This window comes from Sceloporus occidentalis, unplaced genomic scaffold, assembly GCF_023333645.1.
Source record: "Sceloporus occidentalis isolate IW3139 unplaced genomic scaffold, rSceOcc1.0.p SCAF_50, whole genome shotgun sequence".
In the NCBI taxonomy this organism is placed as follows: Eukaryota; Metazoa; Chordata; class Lepidosauria; order Squamata; family Phrynosomatidae; genus Sceloporus; species Sceloporus occidentalis.
Window position 1 is genome coordinate 6543366 of NW_028317030.1, and position 27269 is coordinate 6570634.

General features: G+C 40.5%; 1 protein-coding gene across 1 annotated transcript in view; it reads left to right on the plus strand.

Moving 5' to 3' along the window:
- LOC149288790 (VPS10 domain-containing receptor SorCS3-like) overlaps window positions 1-27269 on the plus strand; it is a 204871-nt gene that overhangs the window by 93812 nt on the left and 83790 nt on the right. Inside the window, exons 4-5 of the mRNA XM_089491469.1 lie at window positions 2779-2937; window positions 19700-19773. Coding sequence (XP_089347595.1) covers window positions 2779-2937; window positions 19700-19773 — 233 coding nt within the window. The remainder of the gene's footprint in view (window positions 1-2778; window positions 2938-19699; window positions 19774-27269) is intronic.

Sequence of the window (27269 nt, forward strand, 5' to 3'; positions counted from 1 at the left end):
AGGTTGCGTTTTCCGTAGACCGATAATTGCAAGTGGCAGCTTACCCTTTAATAAAAGAGCTGAACTCTGAGCCGCACACAAAGTCACTTAATGTTTGTGGAGAGAAATGTTTTAGTCTCTTTAATTGAGGTTTCATTCCAAGCACCGAATATCCATCCTGCGGTATTTGTTAAGAAAGTATTCCTTCTGTGATGTGAGAGACACTAAATGGATGCTTTACTGCCCCTGACTCCCCGAATTACAAGAGAATACAGCACTCACCTTCTGTGAGTACTTATATGTATTTCTCTAAACTAACAAATAAAATATAAGTTGCCTTCAGTTAAAGCTGCAGCCTTGGAGCTGCAGCTACCAGCCTCCCTCATTGTTTATTACTGTATACAGTGCTGGGGGTTATTACTGTATACAGCGCTGGGGGTTATATTACTGTATACAGCGCTGGGGTTATATTAATGTATACAGCGCTAGGGGTTATATTACTGTATACAGCGCTGGGGGTTATATTACTGTATACAGCGCTTGGGGTTATATTACTGTATACAGCGCTGGGGTTATATTAATGTATACAGCGCTGGGGGTTATATTACTGTATACAGCGCTGGGGGTTATTACTGTATACAGCGCAGGGGGGTTATATTACTGTATACAGCACTGGGGGTTATATTATTGTATACAGCGCTGGGGGTTATATTACTGTATACAGCGCTGGGGGTTATATTACTGTATACAGCTCTGGGGGGTATATTACTGTATACAGCGCTGGGGTTATTACTGTATACAGCGCTGGGGGGTTATATTACTGTATACAGCGCTGGGGGTTATATTACTGTTTACAGCGCTGGGGCTATTACTGTATACAGCGCTGGGGGGTCATTATATATATATACAGGTTATGCTCAAGATATTTTTCCCTGTGGTACTTCCCTTTTACATGCCACCCAACTGTCCTGCTTTGCGTGTGACAGTCCCACTGTCCCGCCGAGCTCTTCCTCTGTCCTGAATAATGCGCATGCGCGGTAACGTAGCAGCAGCGCTCCCGCGGCCCGGTTCGCCGGTTGTAGAAGTTGGAAGGCATAGCTTTAACGTTTCTCTCCCGACACGCAGCCTGCTTCACAATTCGACGAGCGATCGGCGCTTATGTTTTGTGTTGCCCTTTACTGATTGGGTAACCTCTCTTACCCCGGCAGCACCACATAACGTAAGATGCGTCCGGATGTTTAACGCTCGGGGTAATTTATCTCTAAACAAACCAACCTTCTGCTAAACGGTTTGTAATCTGTAACGCCGCACGGCTGAGCTGATAAATTAAAAGGTTTTCCAAACGGCGGCGGCCCCCAAACAGTGAAATATCGCGGGTAATATCCCGGCGCCGCCGTACGCCAAATATTGTTCTATTAAAGTTTTCTCCAGGTTTTAATAGAGGGGAAAGAGGCTCTAAAAAGACTATTTTTCCGATGATTAAGAAATCCTTCCGCAAAAAATCTGTTATCGAGCAAAGCACCTGGAGGAGTGCGGCCAGTTACGGTTTTAAAAAAACATAATAATAATAATGTGTCGCAATTCCTGCTTTAAGGGGTTAAAAATGATATTAAAAAAATAAGAAAAAAGGACATAAAAACAGTGTGTCGGCTTCATGAACACAAAGCAATTTTATAGGTAACAGATTTTGGAGATGCTGTCCAGATGTGTTTTATGTATTACCGGCAGCTAGTGACGGAGCCGGTAATCTCTCAGATGGCTGCCGGAAGCACTTTTGGGGAAACGTGTCTTCTCTGTTTTAAATGATATTGGATGTCTCTTTTGCCGAGTTAATGGTGGTCCGAGAGAGCATCTCCGATGAATGAAGGAAAGGATATTTAACAAAGAATGCATGCTTAATATGCATTCTTTAAAGCTAGGGGGATAACAAGAACATAGCTTTAGCAGAAGCTGCAGCTCCAGAGCTGCAGAGCCCCACCTCCTCCGGGTTCCGTTGTTTGGCATCACTGATTGTTGATCCTGGAATCTGTTATTTGAAATCTAGGTCTGGTAATATTCAAATTATTTGTAATCAAGGCATAATAGGATCTTTAACCCCTAGAGTGCCAGCCACAAGCAGCGGGCAAAGTGAGCTCAGAAGGCTAGCTGCAAAACTCCTACATAACGGATCCCTCCCACCCAGGGATCAGGGGTTGTGATATCAAAGGTGACCCCCCCAACCCACCCCCCTCAATTAAAAAAAGGGGGGGAGAATGTATGTATTTAAATACATGTACAAAAATCTATTGGATGCATAGGTTGGAAGCTTCTTTTGTTTCAATAACTTTAAAATTATGTTGTTGTTTTTTTTGTTGTTTTTTTGCGTGTTTTTACCTCTATATGTTGCTATGTGATGCACAGTTTGCGCTAAACTATCTATCTATCAATAGCTTAACTCGTCTTGGAAAAAATATATACGTTTCCCAAGTTAGAATGTACGATGTTTCTAAGTTGGTTACCTAAAAGTAGCCTAAAAGTCACCTATCCTCTCACAGGTTAAAAATGTGTCCGAGAACCTAAAGGTGCTGTTCCATTTTCTGTTGAATTTAACACTTTTGTAACCATGAACAGCATTGAAAGTATCATTCCTAACAAACTTTGCCAAATATTGCCTCACTCATAATATTTTAGGGAATGGTTAATTGCCATGTGACCGAAAACCTGATGGTTGCCATAGAAACTGGAAATACGTTTTAAGTGTTTTTTTTAGGGTGACGAGGAAATGGATTTTGATTCCTGACGCTCCGTGTTATGTTTCAGATTATGCTGCTGAGCGACCCCGAGGTTGAGAGCGCTATACTGATCAGTTCCGATGCCGGAGCGACTTATCAAAAGTACCGGCTCAATTTTTACATCCAGAGTCTACTGTTTCACCCGAAGCAGGAAGATTGGGTCCTGGCATACAGTCTGGATCAGAAGGTAAGGGGCTTTATATATATGTATAAATATATATAAAAAATGTTTTTTTACTAACCAGTTTATTACAGGTGCAATGCAGTATTTTAAGGTATAAAATAGATTCTTAATTGTCTATCTTGTGTCTGTTTTTTTTAATATTTTTAAATATTTTTTTATATTTTTAAAATACTTTTTCATGTTTTTTAAATACTGTTAAACGTTTGTAAAATATTTTTTGAATATTTTTAAAATATTTTTAAATGTTCTTTTGAATATTTTTGAATATTTTGGAATATTTTGTTGAATATTCTTAAAATAAATTATTAAATTAAAAATATTTTAAATATAAGGATCAGTTTCCTCTTTCTCTGGATAGGAGAATAGCATTCGGCCACGCCCATTCCTGCCACCAACTTCCTGTCCTGCACCCTCACCCACATAAGGCTGTCTGGAGAAAGCCACACCCCTGTGCTAGACTTGCCCTTTTATCTACAGAAAATAAATAATCCACCAAATTCAAGGAATAAGGAAGCATTTGATTGGTCCGCATGCGGCTGTCTGTATTTATCTCGCTGCACAGAGGTGCGGAAGATGCTTTCCCGTTATAAAGAAAAGATGCTGATAATCATTTTAAGGGCATCAAGACCTCCGAAAAAAAAGGTTAAATCGTTCAGCACTTTAAGGAAGCCTTTTGAGTCATTTTATACTTGATGGGCTCAGACAGTATAAATTTTATGTTGTGTTTCCATGAAAAGGCTCTGATACCGCAATGACATAGAATCTGCAGATCGGCCCCATTCGGCCCTGTCTAGTCGGCTCTTTTCCCTGCTTTCAAACCTTAATCAGTCGTTGGTCTCGTCTTAGATTCCGAATCCATATGCCTATCCCTTGCATGTTTAAATCCCCTCACTGTATTACCATCTACCACTTCCGCTGGGAGTCTGCTCCCTTTATCTACTACCTTTTAAAAAAAGTAAAACTTCCTTATATCACATCTAAGCCAAGTTTTAGATTATGATGTCATGTCCTAACATTTCTCCTCCTCCATGTCATCTTGGTCTCCCCGTTAACGGTGATATCAGACCGGGAGCCTGCAGAATGCAGTGCGCGAATGTGACACTTGGTGCTGATCACGCCCTGGCTCGTACAGCGCTCTTTCTCGTTGACAGCTTTGCATAAAGAAGCCATAACACTGACTGCCTCGCGGAGCCAATAAAACGCATGCGGAGAAGCAGAGGTTGTATATTACTCTTTATCAAAGCCATAGATAGAAGACCCCATAATGCCGCTATGTTTGCGATGAGTCAATAAACATTTTTTATTTTACCTGCAAAGTACAAACACCGTTAATTTGATGCGCGCGGGGGGGGGTTACACGCTTAGGAGTTAAGGAATCTCAGTGGAATAAGATCACGGAATCTTTAGCTAGATAGACAAAATTTAGCTTAACAAAAAATAATATGAATTTTAATTACATTTTTTTTATTTTTATTTTTTATTTTTTTTTTAAATATTTTTTTCCCAATTATTATTCTGCAGAAGTTAAAACGGGGATCCCTCGTGTTTTGGGGTAAATTCTATTACTTGAAGAGACCATAAAAATGTTAAAATGAATGTTAAAATGAAGCACAACCTAAATTCATAAGAATTCTCAGTTTTGTAATCTAATTTTCTTGAGAATTTTTAAATTTTTTTTTATTAATTCATGTTTCTTAAAGGGACACTCCAGCCATCCTATGCACTTTAATGTGTGTGATAGCTGCGTGGTGCCTTTAATTTTTTGTGGTGTCTCCCTTGCAAGTTCTGTAGAATCCCCCCCGTATGATATTGACCTTTTTCCCCGAAGATGTATTCATCAGAACATATGTGTCTTTGGGTAGCGGGTGGGCGGGTCTACTGATATCAGTGGGCAGTCCGATGACATTGGTGGGTGGCCCGATCACTGCTGACTTTGCGTTGGTGGGCAGGGTGGGCGTGCTTCCACCCCGCTGCCGCTATGCAGAGATTCTCAATGGCAATTCATCCAGAGTCTCCAGGTGAAAAACAAAGCGTTCCTAGGTATTGCCACGGGGCAGGAGAAGGGGCAAATGCATATGGGGGGTATTCGAAGGGGAGCGCTGTGTAAATTTAAAGGGACCACACATCTATCACATGCATAAATGAGCATATGATGGCTGTGTATCTCTTGAAGTCTCTATGAAGTGTCTTTTTAAGGAATGTTTCCATTTACGAGCCATGATCTTTAGAACGAGGGTGGTACATAAGTGGAACAGCCTCCCAGCAGAAGTGGTAGAGGGTAATACAGTGAGAGTATTAAACATGCATGGGATAGACATACGGCTCCTGAATCTAAGACGAGACCAACTGCTGATTAAGGTTTGAGTCTTTACACCAGAGAACAACGTATTCCTTATGATGCATCATCTGATTGTATCCGTTACATTAAAGAATTCTCCGAAAGATCGTTCGGTTGCAATCATCTCAAAGCCACATTTTATCACAAATACTTAATTATCTCCCCGTTACAGACTTTTAATATATCCCTCAAAGGCGTATTCCTGCACGAGATAAGAGAGGGGGCAATAATGCAGGGGAGAGCGATCACCTTGTGTGAATAAAGCAATAAAAATAGATTGAAACTGGGCCATTTAATTAGAAATCTTAGTGATATTAACCATTTAATTGTTAGGGGACACGCAATAGGCGAACATGTAATAATTTACTGCTCTCATTACACGTAAAGACTTTGCTTCTTTCAAAATGATTATTAATTACGAGTTATATCTGACAGCCATTAATTCTTCTGTAAGTATCAATTTAATGACTTATATTTAAAGTAACGCATATTAATGACGTGCGTTTCATGGCTGGTAATGCTAAACCCATTAGCCGGGGGGGAGAAAGGTACCGACCTTGTGTTATCTCAGGTTATACATTATTCATCGTGGGGGGTCCTTGGACTAGGCTGAAATGCTTGGTAGTTGTCGCATTTTTTTCCATTGCCAATGGCAGGAGTCTCCAGACAGGTTGATTATGGCCAAACTTCTCCAGGTTGGATCCGGAGTCTCCAGGTGCTTGACCTGGAGTCTCCTGGTTAGTTTGTTCTTTATCTCGGGGCAGGGGAGGGGTGTTTGGCCACACCCACTCCTTACCCACTAAAGCTTGTGTGGGGAAAGCTCCACCCCTTCATGAAGCCACTCCTCCAGAAGAGGAAGAGTTTCTTGTCGTCTACCCTGGGGAGTTCTTAGACACTTATTCATAGTACCAAGCAACCAAGAAAAGCGGAAATCGGCAAACTATATACTTTAGATCCTTATTTTTAGATAAAATATGATTCTGTCATTGAAAGTGGGTGGGGCTAACATTACACCACTCCTCCTTTATATTATTGCAGCAAATATGCTTGCTTTATAAGAATTGTAGTCCAATAAGAACTCAAACATCCCTGTTTGATGATCCCCTTTAAAACAGACCTATGTCACAGAAGCATTTTTGCCTTGGGGAGTGGGGCCAATAGCAATGGGTCCATTAAATGCGATCACCCAACCAGCCTATTAACCCTATAGAGGGCTGTGTTGAGTAGTAACGGTCTACCCGGCGAACTTCCACCTGGCGTCAGGCATCTTTAACAGGTGAAGCGCCAGTAAATGACATCATATCCCAGTGCTGAGCATTAAGGACCGCGGCAGTGGAAAGGCTTAAATACTGCACTGCTTAGGGGGTGTGGTTAGAGGCATGGCTGTAGGCGGGGACTTTCCTGTCAATCACCTATTTAGGTAAGATATTTAAATAATGATGTTTAGATAATTATGATTAAAAAACTAATTTAATTGCTTCTTAAATAATATTGAAACTTTAAATAAGAAGAATTCCCTAAAAAATATGGTTTGTCCGACCAGACTTTTTTCCCCCTAAACTTTATTTAAACTAGTATGCAAATGTAAGTAAATTAAATCCGAAACGCGAGTCGCAAACCACGATGAATATTTTTATAATCCTAATTAGTACCCAGTATTTAGGCTAGCAATTAGCCCCCATCAAGTCAGCCTGAAATTAAAATAGATTCCTTGATTACAAAACTCATTAGTGAAGACGCTCCCTTCCCCCGAACCGCTTCATTCCGGAATCTCACTAACTAAATAAAGTTACCGCACTCAACGTATGTTGTTGATTTAGAGAGGTTATTACATCATCAAAACACTGAAAACAAGGCGTTCAACTTGTTCGGTGTAATAAAATAATTCTCAAACAATGGAAAACAAAATTATTCAACGCCACCTTAAAAAACTTTATTCTAATTTTAAGGCATATCTCCCAACAGCCTCAGTTTTGGAAGGACAGTCCTGATTTTTGACCACTGTTCCGATGTGCAGGGTGATGTCCCATTGTGCTGTTTTTGTGGGCAATTGGGATGAGGGATCGGTTGGGGAGAGATTCTGACGTTTCAATGGGGGTCTCTGCTGTTGCCTCCATTGCAGCTCCCACGTGAAGCTGGGTGTAACAAGGTTTCTCTTTGGATAAGGTGGATAGTTGGCTAGGCCTCACCCACTTCTGGCCCTGGCCCCACCCCTCCATGCCCATTGCCCCACCCGGGTCTGTATTTAAAGGGGCCGTCCCACTTACTCTAACTAATTGCATGAATGATGGAGTTTAATTTTGACTCATTTATAATTATTCAGGGAATGCTTTTTCTGATAGGTTGTTGCCATAGACACTAAAAAAGTTTTAAAAAACTTTATTTATTATTTTTATTTGACTAAAGCCTTATATAAAGGATGTAAAAAAAAAGACAGATCTGCTAAAGTTTGTTTGCGCCAATCTCTGCTCCATGAGCGATTAATGCCCATCACAGTCTTTAACTTAACTGCTGTAAATTATCATTTTTATGGCTATTTAATTAACTTTTTGTATCTCATGGAAGCAGAGATTGGTGGCAGCCAGTGGCAGGATCTGCATTATCTAATCAGTTCGCTACATACTGTTCATTTGATCTATAGACACCATTAAATGGGTTTATTGACTGTATCGAACTGCAGCACCTAGGATTTGGGGTAAAAAATTACACATTTGTTTTAATGTGTTTGGTTCACTATACGCGAGTGTCGGAGATGTCACATTCTTGTAGGTAAAATATATTAGTCATTCCCCACCTAACGCCAGGCTCGCACTCCCACATACGACATTTACTCGTTGACTTCAAAACACCTCATCAACTCAAAGTTGTTTGAAGAATTTGACATGTGTTACAATGTAGCAGGAAACCTCTAGGGCCGAATCGGTTTAATGAGTGTTCCCCGGAGCTTGAGATCAGGATGTCTCCGACTGATCAGAGCTCTTCTGTTTATCGCAGTCTTTAAGTCTCTGTTGCCAGATGATCTAGACACGCACTGTAAGATCGAACGACTACACCGCGAAGCCGTTTTAATAAGGCAATGTGTCATAAAGGAGCAGCCTCTCAGGGGCAAAGCACGCGCCCTTGAATAATGTGTAACTGGAAGTCTGCGCTGGGACTTTGTGTTCATTAGGCAGCTGAACTTTCCTGCTGCTTATCATGTTGTCTAATTGCTTTGTGAATACACTTGGCTTTAAAATTCTATTTATATCTCCAGATAACATACAGCAGACCTAGGAGTCATTCCAGTTACAGAGTACACAATAAACGCTCCCAATGCTGCTTTGTTTGGTTATATAGGAAGTGTTCTTATCTAGAAGAACCTAGAACAAAAACTAAAGAGATATCTTTGTAATATTCTATAGATTTTGTGGATACGGCAAACCTAGATCTCAGATACTTTAGGTAATATGAGTGGCCACTCATCCCGAACCATCGTCTGCTACAGAAAGAGAACATGTTGTGGACCGTAGTATGAACTGGTGTGGAGTCTGGTTTGAAAGTGTTCCTATCTAGAAGAACCTAGAAGAAAAACTATCTATGTAAAACCCTATAGTTTAGGGGCATGGCAAACGTAGATCTCAGACACTTTAGGTAATATGAGTGGCCACTCATCCCGACCCATCTTCTGAGAAGGAGAACATGTTGTGGACCGTAGTATGAACTGGTGTGGAGTCTGGTTTGAAAGTGTTCCTATCTAGAAGAACCTAGAAGAAAAACTATCTATGTAAAATCCTACAGTGTTTGGGCATGGCAAACGTAGACCTCAGACACTTTATGTAATATGAGTGGCCACTCATCATGACCCTTGTTCTTCAGGGTCCTGCTATTGAAGAAGAACTTTTTGGAGACCGTAGTCTAAACTGGGTGTTCTAATCTAGAAGAACCTAGAACAAGAACTATTAAAATTCCTATAAATTATCCTTTTTCAGTGTGTGATGACCTATCCAGTACAAAAAGTTAAATGGAATCTTAAATGCTAAAAGAGAGAAAATAACTTAAATTAAAAAAACCGTAAAAATATTTTTTCCTGATAACCAAAAATGGTCTTATCGTAATATTCCATTGTGTCGTCTGCTGACCCAGACAATCTAGAATCTAGGTTACTAGCTGAAATTCCAGTTGTCTTAGCATCTCATGAGCTCTTCTTGAAGGAAACTAATGTTCCTAATTTGCCGGAAGTTCTCCAAAGTTGGACAACTTGAAGAACTTCAAAAGAACTTGAGACTCACCAAGGATGAGGTGGATGCAAGGAACCTCATTGAGCTTCTCCCCAAAGGAAGATGCCGATCAAGGTGCTAAGCCTGATTTCTCTTTTGGATCATACATGGTCCTGGGAATATACAAATTCATATTAGATCAAAGAAAAAACACTTACAATGGGGGGGGCACAGAGAATCCATGGTTGTTCTTCACAATGTTCTTCACAAGTGTTGTTTAAAGCCATATTTAAAACGTGGGTTCCGGAATCAAAACAGTTCTAATTATTCGATCGCATAAAAAAAAAGTTTTGCGGCGTCAATGCAAAACGGCACATTTTTACGTTACTTTCATAAAGAATCTGCATATTTTTGGCCAGGAACCCACCACAGCTGGAAGCGTCGGATTTTGTTACAACCAAAAAAAATAAAAAAAATTGAAAAACACCTGAAGGGATCATAAAATTCCGCAAGGTGCCAAAAGACTGTCGTTAAAGTAACATGTGTGACTGTAAAACAAAGTTATATCCACCGTTATCTCGCTAATTCATCATCCATCGCTCGGAGGTTTCTGGGAGTTAATGCGGACCCGCGGGGTAGCGCAGGTAGAGAATTTTTTTTTTTTTGGAAGCCGTTAGCTATGATCACGTCAGAGGAGCATTTCGGGTGGGTTTCTGTGCTTGGGGGACAGAGTATTCGCTGAAAAAGATAAAGGTTTTCATATAATTAGTCTCTGGTTTAAAGAAAAAAAGGGTTTTATCCTCAGTTTTGCTAAAAAGAGGCCGTTTTCTTTCATTTTTGACCAGAGAGCAATGACAGCCTTTATAACACCATCGTTCCTGTTTATTCCTTACTTTTGATGTTTGATTTCCATCAGCACAGAGAATACGGCTTCCCGCTAAACAAGGAAAATAAATAAATAAGAATTGGCTCTGAAGGCTGGACATAGCATACTACCCAAGTGTCCTTCTTTATGAGGATAGTCCCTCTTTACTCTCTAATGCCCCTATTTGCTCCCTTCTGCCCCCCCTTTCCTCTCCTGACGCCTCTCTCTCCTCCCCCGATGCCCCTCTTTTCTAGGAGTACAGAATGTTTGCTGGGTATGAGGGTATCGCAGGGTTCTACTGCCTAAAATGTGTCTAGAAACAGCAGGAAACGGCTTTATAAATTAATTTGGGTAAATAAAATCTATTATTCTTCTTGTAAATAGCTACCAATAGGCCACAAAATCGCAGGGTTTCTTTAGCCACTCCCCCTAAAAGAAAATGCCCTTATTTGTCTGAATCCAGAATTAATGGTGGGCGGAGCCTGCGGTTGCATCACCCACACCGGCATAGATGAAAAGTTGGAAACTATACAATTTATTGATTGACGCCGGTATATAACATACTTTTATGAGGTTCTTTAACATTTAGAAAATGTGTGTTTTAAGATTACTTCAATTGTTCCAAATGGTCACAACATTCCACTTTAACCTACTTTTATTAAAGGGACAGAAAAATACACATTAAAGGTAGAATCTCTAGCTCTGCAGCTTCCCTCCGCCTCCGTGGTCCAACCATTTTTGCCATTGATTGGCTACTTGAAGCAACCAATCAGTGGCAGGAAAGCGCTCCCATTTAAATCAATGGGGGAGCTTTCCACACATACCGCGGGGGTCTGAACAGACTCCGTCCTGCGCCGATTGCCGAGCCAGCACTGGACCTGACGGCTGGTACATATATCGCATGCACCAAGATGTGTTCAGAAGGCATAATAAATAGCTGGGCGGTGGGGAAAAGGGGTAAATGCGTATGGGGGGGATTCCGCATTCATGCATTTGTAGGGGGAGCGCTATGGAAATTTAAAGGGACCTCTCAGCTATGAAACACTTTAAAGTGGAGTTGATGGCTTGAGTGTCTTTCTACTGGTACTCGAACAGTTAAACACGCAGAGTAACATCAGATCTTAAAGTATTAACTTTAAAAATAGTGTTTCAACTAAAAGCTCACAGATCTTTATTGGGGTCTGGGCAGGAGACGCATGAATCAGGGAAGGTTAGTAATCACTATAATTCCATATTTTATAGGGGCCTGAATTGGGGCAGTTTGATAAGACCACAGCAATACTCAGCCAGCCAATAAAATTGAACGATTATACCATTACGGCAACCGCTGCACACGGATATCCTCGTTTTAATTAAAGAAATACATCATAGGCTAAAGTATGTCTAAGTGGGCGATATTTCTTCTTAATACACTTTAACGTATTGGGAGCCGCATGGGTCAAAAGGACATCATTTGAGCCTTTTTAAAGTAAATGGGTTAAATAAAGTCATTTTGGGTGCAGTAAACGCAGGACAAAATGATAAAGATGTAATGTTTTTAATGCGCGATAAAAAAAGTTATTGTCTTTTGACGTCTATGATATTTGCCGTCTGTCTGCCTCCTGACATTGTGTGCAGGACAGGGCCAGCTCATATCTGAATAATTACTTTAAAATACATGTAGTATCTTTTTCTGAACCTCTTGATGCAAACCCTTAGAGGGTCAGAGGCTTAGATGGAATGTAAGGAAGTTTTACTTTACCGAGAGGGTGATAGATAAGTGGAACAGCCTCCGAGCAGAGGTGGTAGAGGCTAATACAGTTAAGGAGCAAATAACCCATTCACACAGGGATGCCTTTGGCTATGGCTACTGGAACTCGTGTTATTAGTATTATTATTAGGATTATTATAATTCTCGTCCCTATTATTACACGTTATGGTATGGCCCAAGCTTCTCCCCAGTTAGATCAAATACAGTCCCAATAAGCAATGCACACACCAGCAACAAAAGCTTTGCTGTCTGTACTGTCCTTGCAAATTTGTGATTGTTGGTAGCTATGGGTGTTTGAATGTTAATAATCCAGACGTAATGGACACAAAAAAGGGTACAAAAGCTCTCAGGTGAGCCTAAATAATATCAACACCAGAGGTGCTCAGCTTGGGAACATCTCACGTTTTTAGCGCTCATTGACATATCAGTATAATCTTGCCCCAAGGGCCGTCAGGAGGCAAATTTCCTCTGCATGAGGGAACCAACAACGTCAGACAGTCGGGTGCGGATAGTATCCCTCTACCCACAACCATTCTCACTTGTTCTCAAACTCTCAAAGTTTACATTTGATTTGTCCCTTAGGAGATCTCTTTAGGTCCACCTAAAGTTCTTGGTCACTTGAGCTTAGACGGATGCCAACTGCACATCATAGATAAGGCAATGAAAGCCAAAATTGGATGTCTGGGGTTGTTGGGTATATTACGTATCGGGAATTTGCCTCTCGTGATGGTTCTGGGCTGCTGAGTAAGTACAAGGGGGGGGGGGGCGGCAGGGACAGTCAAGCCCTGGATATTAAGAGGAAGGGCTGCATGACTGGGCCTAGTCTAACAGAAAGCTTGTTGCCAGTCCTTAGGGGGTCAGATAAAGGACACCCTATGGGGTTCCCCGGCTGGTTGGGTGGGGTTTTTTGGCTGTCTATTTAGGTGACCCCCTTTTTCCCGCCGCTGGTCAGATACTTTGACCAGCGCTTAAAGCAGTGAATCCCCGCCCTCCCTCCCCTTTTTTACTTGTCTCCTTCTTAATTTTAATTTAGCTATGGCGGATGTTTTGAGATAGGTATGCTGTGTTTTATTGGTTGTTATACCATTCAGTTATGTGTATTTCAGTTTCTCCACGGGTTCAGTCCCTGGGGGAACTTTAAAGGGTAGGGTGTTCCGACCCAGCGGTCTCCGCATGGTATTTGGCGGGATATCCCTACAAAATGTTATCTGGTTTTAAAATGTGATGTATGCATAACCTATCTCATATCTTCTTTTATTTCTTTATTTGTCACAGTAATAAAGCGCTGTGGCCTTACACTTTTCCAACGACCTCATGTCTCACGTGTTTTATTTTATGTATTCAGCTGTATGTTATAGATAGTGCCCGAGTCATGAGGGAGAGGAAGGGTAGATAAGGGGGGGGGCGGCATTTTAAAATTCGCCCCAGGCGGCATTTTGCCTTGGGCCGGCCCTGTACGTAGTTACATTGTTACCTTTGTAGAGATCCCCCCTCCTGCCTCCTTGGAGTACTTTCTCGCATTATAGGAGGCACGGATGGGGTATAATCACATTAAAAACATGGGGCCACAAAAACCACCCCACCCTGCCCAGCTATCAAACGATCTGCCCCATAGGTCTCCTAATTGGCTTTCAGTTCTGGAGACATTTCAGGACACATTAATACTTTGTGGGCAAGTAAATAAGAATACTAGTAAATAATGAAGTCACCATCCATGGCTCTGCATCCCTTACGTCTGTTCTTCACTGAGATCTTTAAAGTATTCATGATAATAGCGTACATATAAATATCAAATGGGAAAGTCCTGTCTCTTGATCCGTACCAGCGCCCGGCATGTTGAGATTCCTCTAATGTCCTCTCCACGGAGCTTGTAACATCTAATGACGCCGTTACTTCTTCTTCGGAACATTGTCGAATTATCTGGACACAATTTAGTTGGGGTGTACGGTTGTCTGCATTGAGATGTCTCGGCACCAATAAATATAAATAATGTGTAAGTTTTGCCGTTGAGTCAGAAGATATAATTACTGGAATTCAGACACGAGATGAGCTCAGCTGGATTCCAGATCTTTGGGGGACGTTGATCTTCGATATTAAATAATGAAACTAAGAAATTATAAAGGAAAAACAAAGAGGATCATTTGTTTTCATTACTGTTATTAGTTTTTATTGCTCTCCCTGACCACATGACCTCCATTCTTTGGCAATATATTAGCGTTTTAACCTTGGGTCTGCTGTCGGAGCGCGTGATTTGCTGGCCTTGAGGATGGCGGTTTATGTATTTCCGCTCAGCGGGCAGGTGAACGATCGCTGTCTAATATTTTCGCAGGAGGTGATCCTTGACATTGCGTTTAACGAGTAAATCAAATGTATCTCTCGGCCGCCTCTCTCTCCTGCAAATGAGTTGCTGGTGAAAGTAAACATCTCTATCTGTCTTAATTCATGCACAGACGCGGGATTATTATTCCACTTTGGGGTGAATGGGTAGATCCTTGGGGAATTGGGGTAGTTGTGGCTATACTTTACCACCCTAGTTATTGTAAAGGAAAGTTCTCACGCTGCGCAGGTAGTTGCTGGTCTGTAGCTACTACTACCACGGCCATATCATTTTTCCTATGAACGGGGAACTAACATTTGCCTCCCACCAAGAAGCCCCTCTCCAGAGCCAACACAGTTTGGCAATGGGAAGGAGATATTGGGGAGGGAGATGGGGAATGGTGGAGAGGATTTTTTCCCCTTTTTGGAAAAATCCTGCTGACGCCATTGAGCATACTCCCTAAATATCCTGAAACCAGGCCCCTAGTCCTGAATGACCCCATCCCAGGCACCAGAATGATTCCCACGGATTCCGGCTCTGCAGGTAATCCCTGGAAGCCGCCTTTTTGTTTAATGCGTCTCCGATGTTTCCTCCAGCTGGCAGACTGTAATTGTCTTCACTCCACGGCTGATTGATGTTCAGAGGGACGGACTTCATTAGCATCGCCATAAAGCATCAGCTCAGTGTGGTGTTTGAGCCGGGAAAGTCACCCAAAATATCACATGACTGACAGCGACGGCGGCTCCAGGTCTGCAGATAAAGGGAGTTTATTGGGTCAAAATTAAATCATGCCACTCCTTTAGCTCATCTAGTATCCCGTTTCTCCTGCTGTAAAGATTCAAACCTTAATCAGACGTTGGTCTCATCTAAGATTCCGGAGCCGTATTTCTATCCCACGCATGTTTAATCCCCTCACTGTATTACCCTCTACCACTTCTGCTGGGAGGCTGTTCCACTCATCTACCACCCTCCTAGTAAAGTAAAATATTAGCTCTCTCTGTCCCTTCCCTCTCCTCTTTTCCTTCACATACGTCTTAGAAAACTGCACCATAACTTCCAATCTCTTGCTCATAAGCAGATAAAGACTCAGAGCTTCCTCTGTATGGCGAGCCGTTGGTATATGAATGCAAATTACCGACTGAAATAACCTTATTACTTTCTAATGCATAATCCAGGAGCCGCAGTTACAATCAGGCAAAGATACTTTCATTATTGTATCAAACATAAAGCATCAGCCTACCGCCTCAGGCGACGAAATCACCGCGTTCCCTGGTAATAATCACCCGATACCGCGTTCTTTCTTTTTTAAAGTTGCATTTTTCAAGGAAGTGATTACTTTAAAAATAAGCCCCTGGGATCTTTTTACCTTTAAAAAGTAAAAAAAAGAATCGCGCATCACAATTACAGCCCAGATAAACGGCATGGCTTTTTATTTTAAGCGAGGAGGAGGATTGTAAAGAGGGACTTGGGATCTCAGTGTTAATTTAAATGTGATTAATAATTCGGTGTGTTCCAGGGCCCATTGTGGCCCTGTTGCATATCGCCCAAAAGTCTCGGTTTTTTGGAGGACAGTCCCGGTTTTCAGGCAGTGTCCAGCTGTCCTGGGTAGCTGCCCCTTTGCCCCGATTTTGCAGGCCGTGGGGATCACGGGGAGTCTGGAGAGATCCTCTGGCTTGACCCAGGGAGCTCTAAAATCAGTGCAGCTCTCCCGTGACCACCTCATAATCATACATGACACTTCTTCCAGAGTTCTCTGGGTCGACACCTGAATCCTCTGGGTCGCCTCATTCCTCGCACATTTCCCCTTTAAATTGGTGTGTTTCCCGCGATGTCAGCGGGAACGCTCCCTAAATCAGTGGGACCACCCCTGACATCCATGGGAAAGCCGCGTCCCGCATGGGTATCCGGAGCCCACAAGTTCCCAGGTATAAGTGGGCAGGTGGCCACGCCTTCTAGAGTCAGCGCCACCCCTCATGCCTCTTGACACACCCACCAACACAGGTGTCCCAATATGGATGCCTGAAATGTTCAGGGTTATGTGATTGGCTATAGGTGACCCCCCTCCCTTATATTTATATTGTTTCTTTCCCAAATCCTACACTTTAAATTCTATACACTAAATGTACCTATTATTGCATTAATAGATGAAAATAAGCAGTATGTGGGTATAAGGAACCCATTTTATCGGCAAACCACATTACATTTTTAAAAAGTCCACGATTAGAGTGCTAAATCCGTTGACGTTAAAGATAATTTCAATTTTCTAAATGGCGGCTTTTGTCAAATCTCCTGTTGACTTTTTTCCCCCTCTCTGCTAGTTTTACGCAGCTTTAATACGGTCACAGGGCTTGACCGGAGAGTGAGTAATTTATCTTTATCTGCAAAACAGATTATAGACTCGGCTCGGCCACGCAGACCGAAAAAAGAAATTCAAATAGGAAGACAAGGACAAGATGGCTAATCTCATACGTTCAAATAGAAAAATGCTACTGCTTCCGTGAGCCCCTCGGAAAACCAGCACATTGTATGTGTAACTTTTTGTGTCACTTCTTGGTGGGCTCGACAATAAAAAAAACCCAAAATCTTGTAGAATTATTTTTAGAGATGTTCTACTGATTCTGAAGGTTCTGCTCTATGTTTCTTCATGGGATTCTAGGCCTGGAACACTACCTTCTGAATCCCTCCGTCCCGCTGAGCTATGCCTATCCCGAAAAGGGGGGGCAGAGTTAGGTAGAGAACGGCGGGACAGTGGCCAAAAATCTGCACCATATTTTGGTGCATTGACGTGATGGAAAATGTCCTCAGTCCCACCAAGGCGTAGGACATCTTGGGTTTGGGACTTGCTGAGGACTCTGAGTCCCAAGATGTTTTTGGTCCTAATAGCTGAAGCTTTCGGGCCATTCGAGATGATGAAGAACCATCATTTCTGAGAGCAAATAATCATTATTGGTGCCAAGACTTTAATCAAAACCATCTACATTACATTAGATTGGAATCATCACCCATCACCATGGATCATCTGGCCTGTCCAAAGTAACATCAGTGATCAGCTGAACTTTTTTGTTTGTTTTATGTCTTTCTGAGTATCATTTTTCCTAGACAATGATTCTTCAGAAACAGTAACCAGTCTTGAGTTTTGATCAGCTTGGGGTCCTGAGACATTTCATGTCACAATTTCTCGACATAATATTGCTGGCATGAATGCTGACAACAATCCTAATTATGGTTGCAATGATACAACCAGTATCCCAGCTATCCCAACCAGTATAACTCATACTGTAGTTTTTTTTTTGCCATTGACAAAATCATAATTATTTCACAGTCAACATCAGAGTTCCTCTCCAAGGTTATTAGTGAAGAAAGTGATGTAGCCTAAATGCTGAATGTAGTATTGATTAATATACATGTCAGGGGACTCTCAAGGTTTGGCCGAGAATCTCAAGGTTCTTAATCTTATCCACTGAATACCAGAAGTCCAGATAGATGCGAGATGGTCAAACTATCGAAGATGAATTTTGACAGGCTCAGCTCCGGCATGCATTCCCAACTCTTTGCGAGTCAAGCAGAGTTAAGCCATGTAGGTCCTTTAGCCCTGCATGGGGTAAAGTTGACCACTCATATGGTCAGGGTTAGCTTTAGACAGTCTTGAGTGGGTAGGGAGTAGGCATGGGTAGAAAACTCTATTCCCCTTGCGCAAAGATCTTGTGACTTGTAGACTCTGGGAAACAGGGCTTTACCCCATGACTCCAGGTCTAACCTGGATATATTTGGACTTGATTCTTTATCTACTCTGATTTAATGATGTCTAAGCTTCCCTATTGGTGCTTTTTTTTAACTTCGACATTACAGCTGAAATCCCTGCTTGAATAAAGGTGGATTAATTTAAAATTATCCCTGCCTTATAGCTAGTCATAATTTTAGAACTGTTATTAGGACCATTTGGCTGCCACCAGCATTCAACTACAATAGAGTCTATATTATGTGCTATTATTAAATATGTTTCCCTATAGGTAACTAAATGTTACTGTATCTAGTTTCCTACAGCCTTTGATCCTGATGTATCCTATTAACCCCTGAATGACAATGGGCAGTCCCTAAACCCATTGAAAACAATGCATTTTGAGCTCGTACATGTACGGGCTTTGTCATTAAGGGGTTAATAGATGAGTGTTTTGGGTGCTGTGTTATTTCATTACTGCTCTGCCTGCCGTCTGTATTCCTGCCAGGCCCACATGTTCGACGTTTCTTTGATAAATAGACATATGATGAGTCCCGCACAGTGGGCAAAATCCAGAATACTTTATCTTAAACATCACTCTAGAGAAAAGAAGCACTCACACAGAAAATTAGTCAGCTGGAAATTGATTGAAATTGCAAATTCTTGGACCCCAAGAGGCCAGGCAGAATTAACCTTTTCTTGTAAAAAAAACCTAGATGGAGTGCATTTGCATGTGACATGTGCAAAAGTCTCTGAAATGAGCAGAAAACGGTCATTAATTCATGTCAAACACGGGGACGGAACATGATCTTGCACAACAGGTGCGCTATTTGCCCTGTGTACCTTCTGGGCTATTTTGTCATCACCAGGGCTGATCCTACCCCAATTATCTGTCACTATAGGCTTCTTAAATGTACGGGGAGTGGGGGTTAACATCTTGTTAAATCCTTTTTATCAATACATTGTGGGGTACCTTATTTTGCCCTTGGCATTAAAATGACAACCCCTTTTGTCTCTCTTTGTTTCTTCTCCTGCTCCCTATCTTCTCTCTCTCCTTTTTCCTCCCTCTTTTTTCCCCCATTTCTTTCTTATCTCCCTCTTTTCTCTCTAACTCTCTTCTCCCTCTTTCTTTTTTCTTTTTTTTTCTTCATTCTCGCTGTTTCTCTTTTTTCTATATCTTTCTTTATTCACTCTCCATCTTTCTTCATCCTTGCCTCCTTTCTTTCTTCTCTCTTCCTTCCCGAATACACACAACACTATCCAGCAACCTCTCCTCCTCCTGCATACAACACTAACTAGCGGTCCCTCACCTTACAACACACAACAGTAAGTGTCCAACCCCTGTCGGCTATATATATATATATATATATATATATATATATATATATATATATAGACACGGGTAACAATGTATATAGTATGAAATTAAGTTGAAATAAAGTTCCCTGCCCACTGTTTATCACCTTCTCACCTGTGTACAAAGTTTTCCTTTTAAGTTATCTTGCAATGAATGTGTAACAAAGTGATATTATTTATGTCAACGAAATATGACTTATTTTTGTTTGTCTTATTTTTTTACAGCTTTATAGCTCAATGGATTTCGGACGAAGGTGGCATCTTATGCACGAGAGGATCACGCCAAACAGGTTTTATTGGTGAGTTTTATTTTTCACAAAATGAATAAATATCACTTTGTTCTGATGGATCTGCCGTATTGTAAGACGCGTCACATGGATGGAACACGGTATACGAGTTGGGTTAAAGGGATTTAGAACTTTACGGAGATTCATATGACTCAAGACATCTGATCCCCTTACTACAGTCATGTAAATCCATTGGGAATTTAGTATGGAAACTATGAGTTATTTTGGACAATAGTGTATACTAGGGGTCTGTACCCCAGAGAACATTTTATTTTATATCATGGTGGAAGAAGGGGTGATCCTCTTTATCTTTGGTGAAAGGGTGGTCTTGGGACCCTTGTTTTGTTTTCTTTACATTTATTCATTTATTTTTCTATCAATTTATTTCATTATATTAGTTTAAGGGTTTGCTATATTAGTTTATTCATAAAATACATTTCTGCTGCTGTAAACACATGCTTTTAGCCAAATCGCATGCATTTTAGTGAACAGACCCCTTAAAAAAAATAAAAAAAATAAAAAAAAATAAAATAATAATATATATATATAAATTATATTATAGAATATTCTTGCCATAAACCTTTCAAGCGTAAATCGTCTAATACATCTTCTAGAAATTAAATGTCTCGAGCCACTGAAAGGAAATTTTGTGGGTTTTTTTTTTTTTATGTTCTTACCCAAAGTAAATTATTTTAACGTAAGATACAGTTTATTTGAGAAGTTGCCCAGTATTAATGATATTTTAAGTGGCAATCAGACACAGCAGTAATATGTTCCTCTATATGATTCAAAATACCAGCGGTATAATTACTGAGCCATATTCATAGCGACAAGCAGAACGCTCTCCTGTTACGACTTCTGCATAAACCGTAACATCGCTCTGTATTTTAATTCACGCAATATTTCACATTAAATGTGTTTTTAATATGTCAATAAATGCTTTTAATTTTATTTTTTTTTATTATGAAAGTTTGGTATCCAGTCCAAGGGCAGAGAACCGCCGCAGTTCTATCCCGGTATAGTCCTCTAGTGAATACATTGATTAAAATGACTGGACAGCTTTGTCTGAATCTATAATGCCATTTAGTGGTTCCCTTCAAGGACATCGCTCCAAGGAAGAATTAAAAGCAGTGGGGAAAATGCATCCTCCGTGGGGTTAGTCAGTAAGCCAATCTCTAAGTGTACAGACATTTATTTCCAACCTCGAAATTATAGTCCCCATTGTGCAATTCTTTATATGAGTATATAATTTACTGTACGCTCCGGCATCTGGCCTGGAAAGCTTTCCCCTGGTATACCGCAATGCAAACTTAAAAATATATTGCACACCTCTGGTCTATAGATCAAAGGGGTTGAAACAACACAAATTAGCCCCGAACAGGAATAATATATAAAGGTTATCTGAAAATATAGGTCCATTGGCTAAAATTACATACTAGATAGATAGATAGATAGATAGATAGATAGATAGATAGATAGATAGATGATTGATAGATAGATAGATAGATAGATAGATAGATAGAGTGATAGATAAATAGATAGATAGATCTCAGTTCCCTGCCAACGAAGTCAAGCCGCACCACGTGCCCCCACCCAAAGGACACAAACCAGAAACATCACACGAATAACAGCATTTTTGACATTTTTGCGCTATGTTCAGAGATTATTCTCCTTTCCTGTGAGTAGTGTACCCATGTAAACTATAGATTGTTTTTTCAAGGAGAGATAGAGCTTTCGTTTGATACCATAGTTTAGCTGAAAATTTAGAATGAGAAATTTAGTAAAAACTAGAGGAAATTTAGAAAAAAAAACAGATTTGTTTTTACATTTTCCCTCTGAATCCTCACAAAATTAGGTAAAGTGATGGAAAATCCCCTCCAAGTTTATCAATTCAAGTGTCCTGATTTCAGAAAAACCTAATTTATATAGATTTTCCATACTTTCCCAGCACCAGGGAGCATACTATAAGGTGTAAATTTTTTGTATCATTTTTATGCCTATAGCTTAACGGGTTTGGGGGTTGTGAACAGGGGCAGGAGGGTTATACTGGCTAGATGTTTTGCTAGGGCAATGGGATGTAAGGTTTTATAATTATTTTTTTCATTATCTTTTTTTATCTTTTTTGAATTTTTTTTTATATTTCATTATTTTATTTTTTTTATTTTTTATATATTTGTTTTTACACAAACATGGTTAGAGGTCCTCTTAGCTCAAATTATAATTTTTTTAGTATTATTTATATTATTATTTTAATGATTTTTTTACTATTATTTTTTAAATGAATTAACATATTTTTTCAGCTTTTCTGTTTCAGGACGGGAGTGGGAGTGAGAGACCTGGTTTCTCACTCCCCTCCCCGCGATCCCCCTGCACCGATCACACTGTGATCTCTATGCAGGTGCTCACAGACCTGCATAAAGATCGCAGCGTCTCTGCGCCTCGTCGGAGGACAGGATATCCCCTGCCGGCGATGCTGGCTTCTGCTGTCAGTGGGGAGTGCAGGCTGTCAAATGACAGCCTGGTCACCCGTGCAGCGGCAGGGATGTGTTCTTGACGCTGCAAGAAGGGCTGGACGTACCGGGACGTCCATATGGGTTTCTTAATAGGCGTTTTTTGGACGTCCCGGTACGTCTATAGGGGATTGAAGGGGTTAAGGGGTAGTAGAAGCATTATTATTAAACACTCATCTACAGACAGCAGACAAGACAGAAGGCTTGTTTTTCCCTCATAAATCTCATGGTGCTGCCACAGCCACAAGGGATTCTGGGTAGGCGCATGCAAATTAGGTTAACAATAATCTACTATACCCTTAATTGACATATTAATTTGCACCTTTCCAAAAACTTATTAACTTATTAACTTTAATTGCTGGACTTAAAGCACTCAATTTGTGTCTAACCCCACCCCCTTGCAAATTTATCGCATAAAGCGGCCGGTCATCAGTAAAGGAGAAGTTTAAGAAACTGGGGTCTAGGATACTATATAACCCATATTAGGCCATATCTAGAATTCTAGCGAATGACACAAACATTCTTATGGATTAGAAAGGAAGCTTGTGAAGGAGAAACATTGGAGATTGAGGACCTTTCTGAGTGTTTACAACATAATATATTATTATTATATTATCAGAGGTGTGTCATGATAAGTCTTGGTGTCTTTTGAAGAAGCAATAAGGAAAGGCAGCTGATCTCAGGCTGGGTCTCTATAAAAGCACACCAAGGTCTTCAAAGAGAAAAATAAAAAATCTTCAAAATTATTATATTCTGTTTTCAAAATATAAGAATGTTCTGTACTAAGTCTTAAACATGACACATCCGCTTTAAGAGGTGGATACCAAAAACTCGGAAGGAGATATGAATCTACTTTGGCTTTCAAAATCTACAAATTCCATGCGTTTGTCAAATCTTCTTCTGCATGAAAAAAATCTTTCCTTGAAACAATAATTTATAAACACCACAAGCTCATTCGTTTTTTGGTTTCATATACAATGAATCTTGAGATGTTGTTTCTGGCTTTTATAAACATTTATCGGGCTCCCAATGTTGCAAAGCTGGCTAATTTTGCGTTGTGATGTTTTTTGATCACGAAACAAAATGAGATACGTTGTTTTGTAGGAGCTTCTATTGACCTCTTAAGTATCAATGGTTCTTCTGCAGTTTGGGTTGACTCCAAAACAGAAACTGCAATATGTGGTGGCCAAACGTTGATCGTTGGTTGATGCACAAGGATAAGCTTCTTCATACTTTTACCAAAGTCATATTTCCCGTTATTATTTGCAATTGTTGATAATAGTGACAATTATTTGCTTCCATAGACCACCGGCCTAAAAGACCACGGTGACCTGGAATCCCACAGCTGCCCCATTGTTGCCTCTCACAGGTTCTTCTGCAGTTTGGGTTGATTCCAAAACTGGAACCACATAATGTGGTGGCCAAACTTTTAATTCCTTGGTTAAAGCCCAAGGATCATCTTATTCATAGTCTTATAGTCATATTTCCTGTTGTTATTTGCTTCCGTAGACCACTGGCCAAGGTGGGTTCAGAAAGACCGCTATCTACTGGAATCCCGCAGTTAGCTCGCTGTTTGTTTAATAATGTACCAGTTATAATGTCAATATTTTATGTAACAGCAGCTGCTGTCCACAGATCTGGAGAAGGGCCATCTCTAACAAGTAACGATCATCGTTTGAACAATAATCACCTGTTTCATTTTGCGTTTCTTTTGGAGGAATGGGAATTGTACAAAAATAAACACAGCCATTCTAGGTCTACTCGTTTGTTTTTATAAAAAGAAGAAAGACGTGTTAAATTATGCAATTTACAACATTTGCCCAAGCCCAGATTCCCCATCTCTCTCTCTCTGGCTCTGTACCCCAGCCACCAAAGCCAAAGCGCTCTACGAGGCAGCTCGGAGGAATAACTGGAGAACTTGCCAGGTGGAATGGGGATCGGGTGATAGAAAAAAAACCAAAAACAAGTATAATAGATTTTTCTGTTTGATAGAAACCAGACTTTATGGGAACCGAAAATACGTTATTCTATTCAATGCAACGGTAATCAATATAATTAAGAAATAGCAGACTCTGTGCTTTGTGAATACCACTTGTGTACATTTTTTACAATAAAAATGTAGGATTTGGACATACGTTGGAAACCATTGAGGGTAGCTGCTTGAAGGACACTCCAGCCTTCATATAGGCTTCAAGGCATAAGGTATTTAAATATTTAAGTGTTTAAATTAACGTGTTTTATGCTTTGCAAATACATGGAGGGATTGAGCAAAACCATTCTCAATGCATTTGCCCTCTGCCCCTGCCCCCTGGGCAAACACGTCTCCTGCACTGGCTTAGTGCGAGTTCTAGTGTTTCTAATGAGAATGTGCAGGAAACGCTCCCGTTGACGTCAGTAGGAGTGCTTTCCTGCCCCTCATTGACTCCAGCCAAATGTGGTGTGCCACAGCTCTGGAACTGCAGCTTCTCCAAAAAAAAAATTTTTTTTATTATCATTATTTTTGCAGCTAAAGAACGCATATAAAGGTACTTTAACCCCTTAAGGACAATGGGCGCTCCCTAAACCCATTGAAAACAATGCATTTTGTCATTAAGGGGTTAATACGCGTTCTTCATTGGTGGGGTTGTGTAGGGGCACTGAATGTGTTGGTAACATAGACCTCAAACAGCATTTACACTATGGCCAGATCATTTCTGCGCTTCTTCTACAAAATTTAGAACTTCCATGGAAATGTATGTTTGATGGGACTGGATAATGGGCACTGAGTGTGTTATTTGACAAATCGGGCTTGTTTTGGCTTGCCCCTCACTCCTGCCCCTGGGAACGATGCTTCAGTGCCTAATTATGGTGGCTCCACATGGTGTTTATTGTATCAATATAGTATTCACAGATTATTATGGTGCCACCAACTGCAACTGGAGGACTAAGGAAGAGAAGTATGCATATGCACACACATACATGTACATACATATGCATATACAGTATATATATATATATACATACATACATTCATGAATGAAGTAGCGTCCAGTTTCGGTACCTCTTTTACAAATAAAACAAGATACACTTCTTTATTTCAAAAATTTTATTAAACGTCAGATATGGAATTATTTGACTTAAAATAACTTCAGCACTCAACCTTTAATAATATGTTACAAAGTGTCAAATATTATTAACACAAGCAATTTGACACAATATATATCAATAATTTATTGTAAAAATGAAAGCAAACATTACCAATTGTAACCATTTAATAACCACTTAATAACCAAATTAATAACCAAATAAGTAACCTGCTGGTATGGGCGTGACCACCTGTAACCCTGCTGGAACTGCCGGCATCCCCTAGCGCGGCAGTCACATGACCCTACGATTCACAGGGGCGCCGGCCCCCGGAGTGTCCTGCACTTACACCTCTGTGCACCACAAGTAACCGCACCTAGAGGGTTAACTCCTGCACCGTACCAGCTTAAAAAACCAGAGTGCCCGGCAAATGCCGAAAATTAGGGGAGGGATGGGCGGGAAAATTTTCTTTAAAATGATTGCCCCTATAGGCCACGACCCTTCCTTATATACCCCCCAGGGAGGGTAATTACCCCCTCCCCTCTGGCCCTGCACGTGCCACCAATACTTAACACTTTCAGTGCCAAAATTTCCGCTTAGTCATGCCTTAACCCCTTAAACAGGCTTGACCATGGGTACCTCGTCCGCACTACATTCATGTGGCCCCTCTGTCCAATTCTTTCCCTCCGGGGCTGTTCATACATATTCTTCCGTCCTGTATATAGCAACGTAGAATTCCAAGGCAGAGAACAATCATTTGGTCCATTTAGTCTGCTGATTCAAACCCCTAACAATCCTTGGTCTGGTCCCATAGTGAGGATAGCGTTATGCCGATCCCACGCCTGTTTAAATTCCCTTACTGTATTAGTCTACTGTAAGACAGTTCCATTTATCTACTACCCTCTCAGTATATTCCTTGTGCAACTTCCTTTACTGAGAGGTGATCTCATCCAATCAGACTACACATGGCAGGACCCAATTAGATAGCTACTTCATGGGTCAGGTGAGAGGATCGGACCCTTCAAAACGTTGTGGCCCTGGAGTAATTGGTGCAGGGGCCCTCAGAACGCCGGGGCCCTGGGGCAATTGCTCCATGTGCTCCACCGTTTACCCGACCCCGGTCACACTACCTTCAGCTATTTCTCGGTTTCACTGCTAAATCTTTTTTTTTTTTTTTTTTTTGTTTATCCTTTGCGGTAAGAAAGAAATAAATATAAATAAATAAATGTATTTTATTGGTGGTAACAGCATTTTTTATTGGATTTCTTCTTTTTTTTGGTACGCAGCATGTTGCTAACATATTTTGTGTTAATTAAGGGATACAAATTCAAGGCACCTTTATACATAATTTAGTTCTCTTTATAGAAAGATCACTTCTGTTAAAAAAAGAACATAACGCTCAAATAAAAACAAGCGCCGAAGCCAAATTCCTTAAATATTGTCAGCTTTCTGACTCCAAGCAGCTGCTAAATTAGATGCAAATTTAATGTGTTTTGCAAATAGCTTTCCGACAATATCGGCTTATTGCGCGGACATTTTTTAACAATATTGCTTCTATTGATAATATGACATCATTGCGAGAATGAAAAAGCTAAATACAGCAAAAAACACCCCAAAAAACCCGACGTGATTCATAACACCTTCCATTTCTTCTAATGTAAATTCCAGCTTTATAAAGAGACGTATTTTAGAAGCACTCTGGAAAAACCTCTAAATTACGATAAACTATTAACCATAAAGTCTGCTTTGGAAAGGAGATTTGAATGCCATAAAGGCTGAAAGCGAGTGAGTTGGCGAATATTTTATAGTAATAGTGAAACAATAAAAAAAAAAGTTTTACTTTTTAATCAAAGCCAACCAAAAAAAAATGCGGAGAAATTTAATGTTGGTCACATTAACACCAATATATTAAGCAAATGCATAAAAAGAACACCC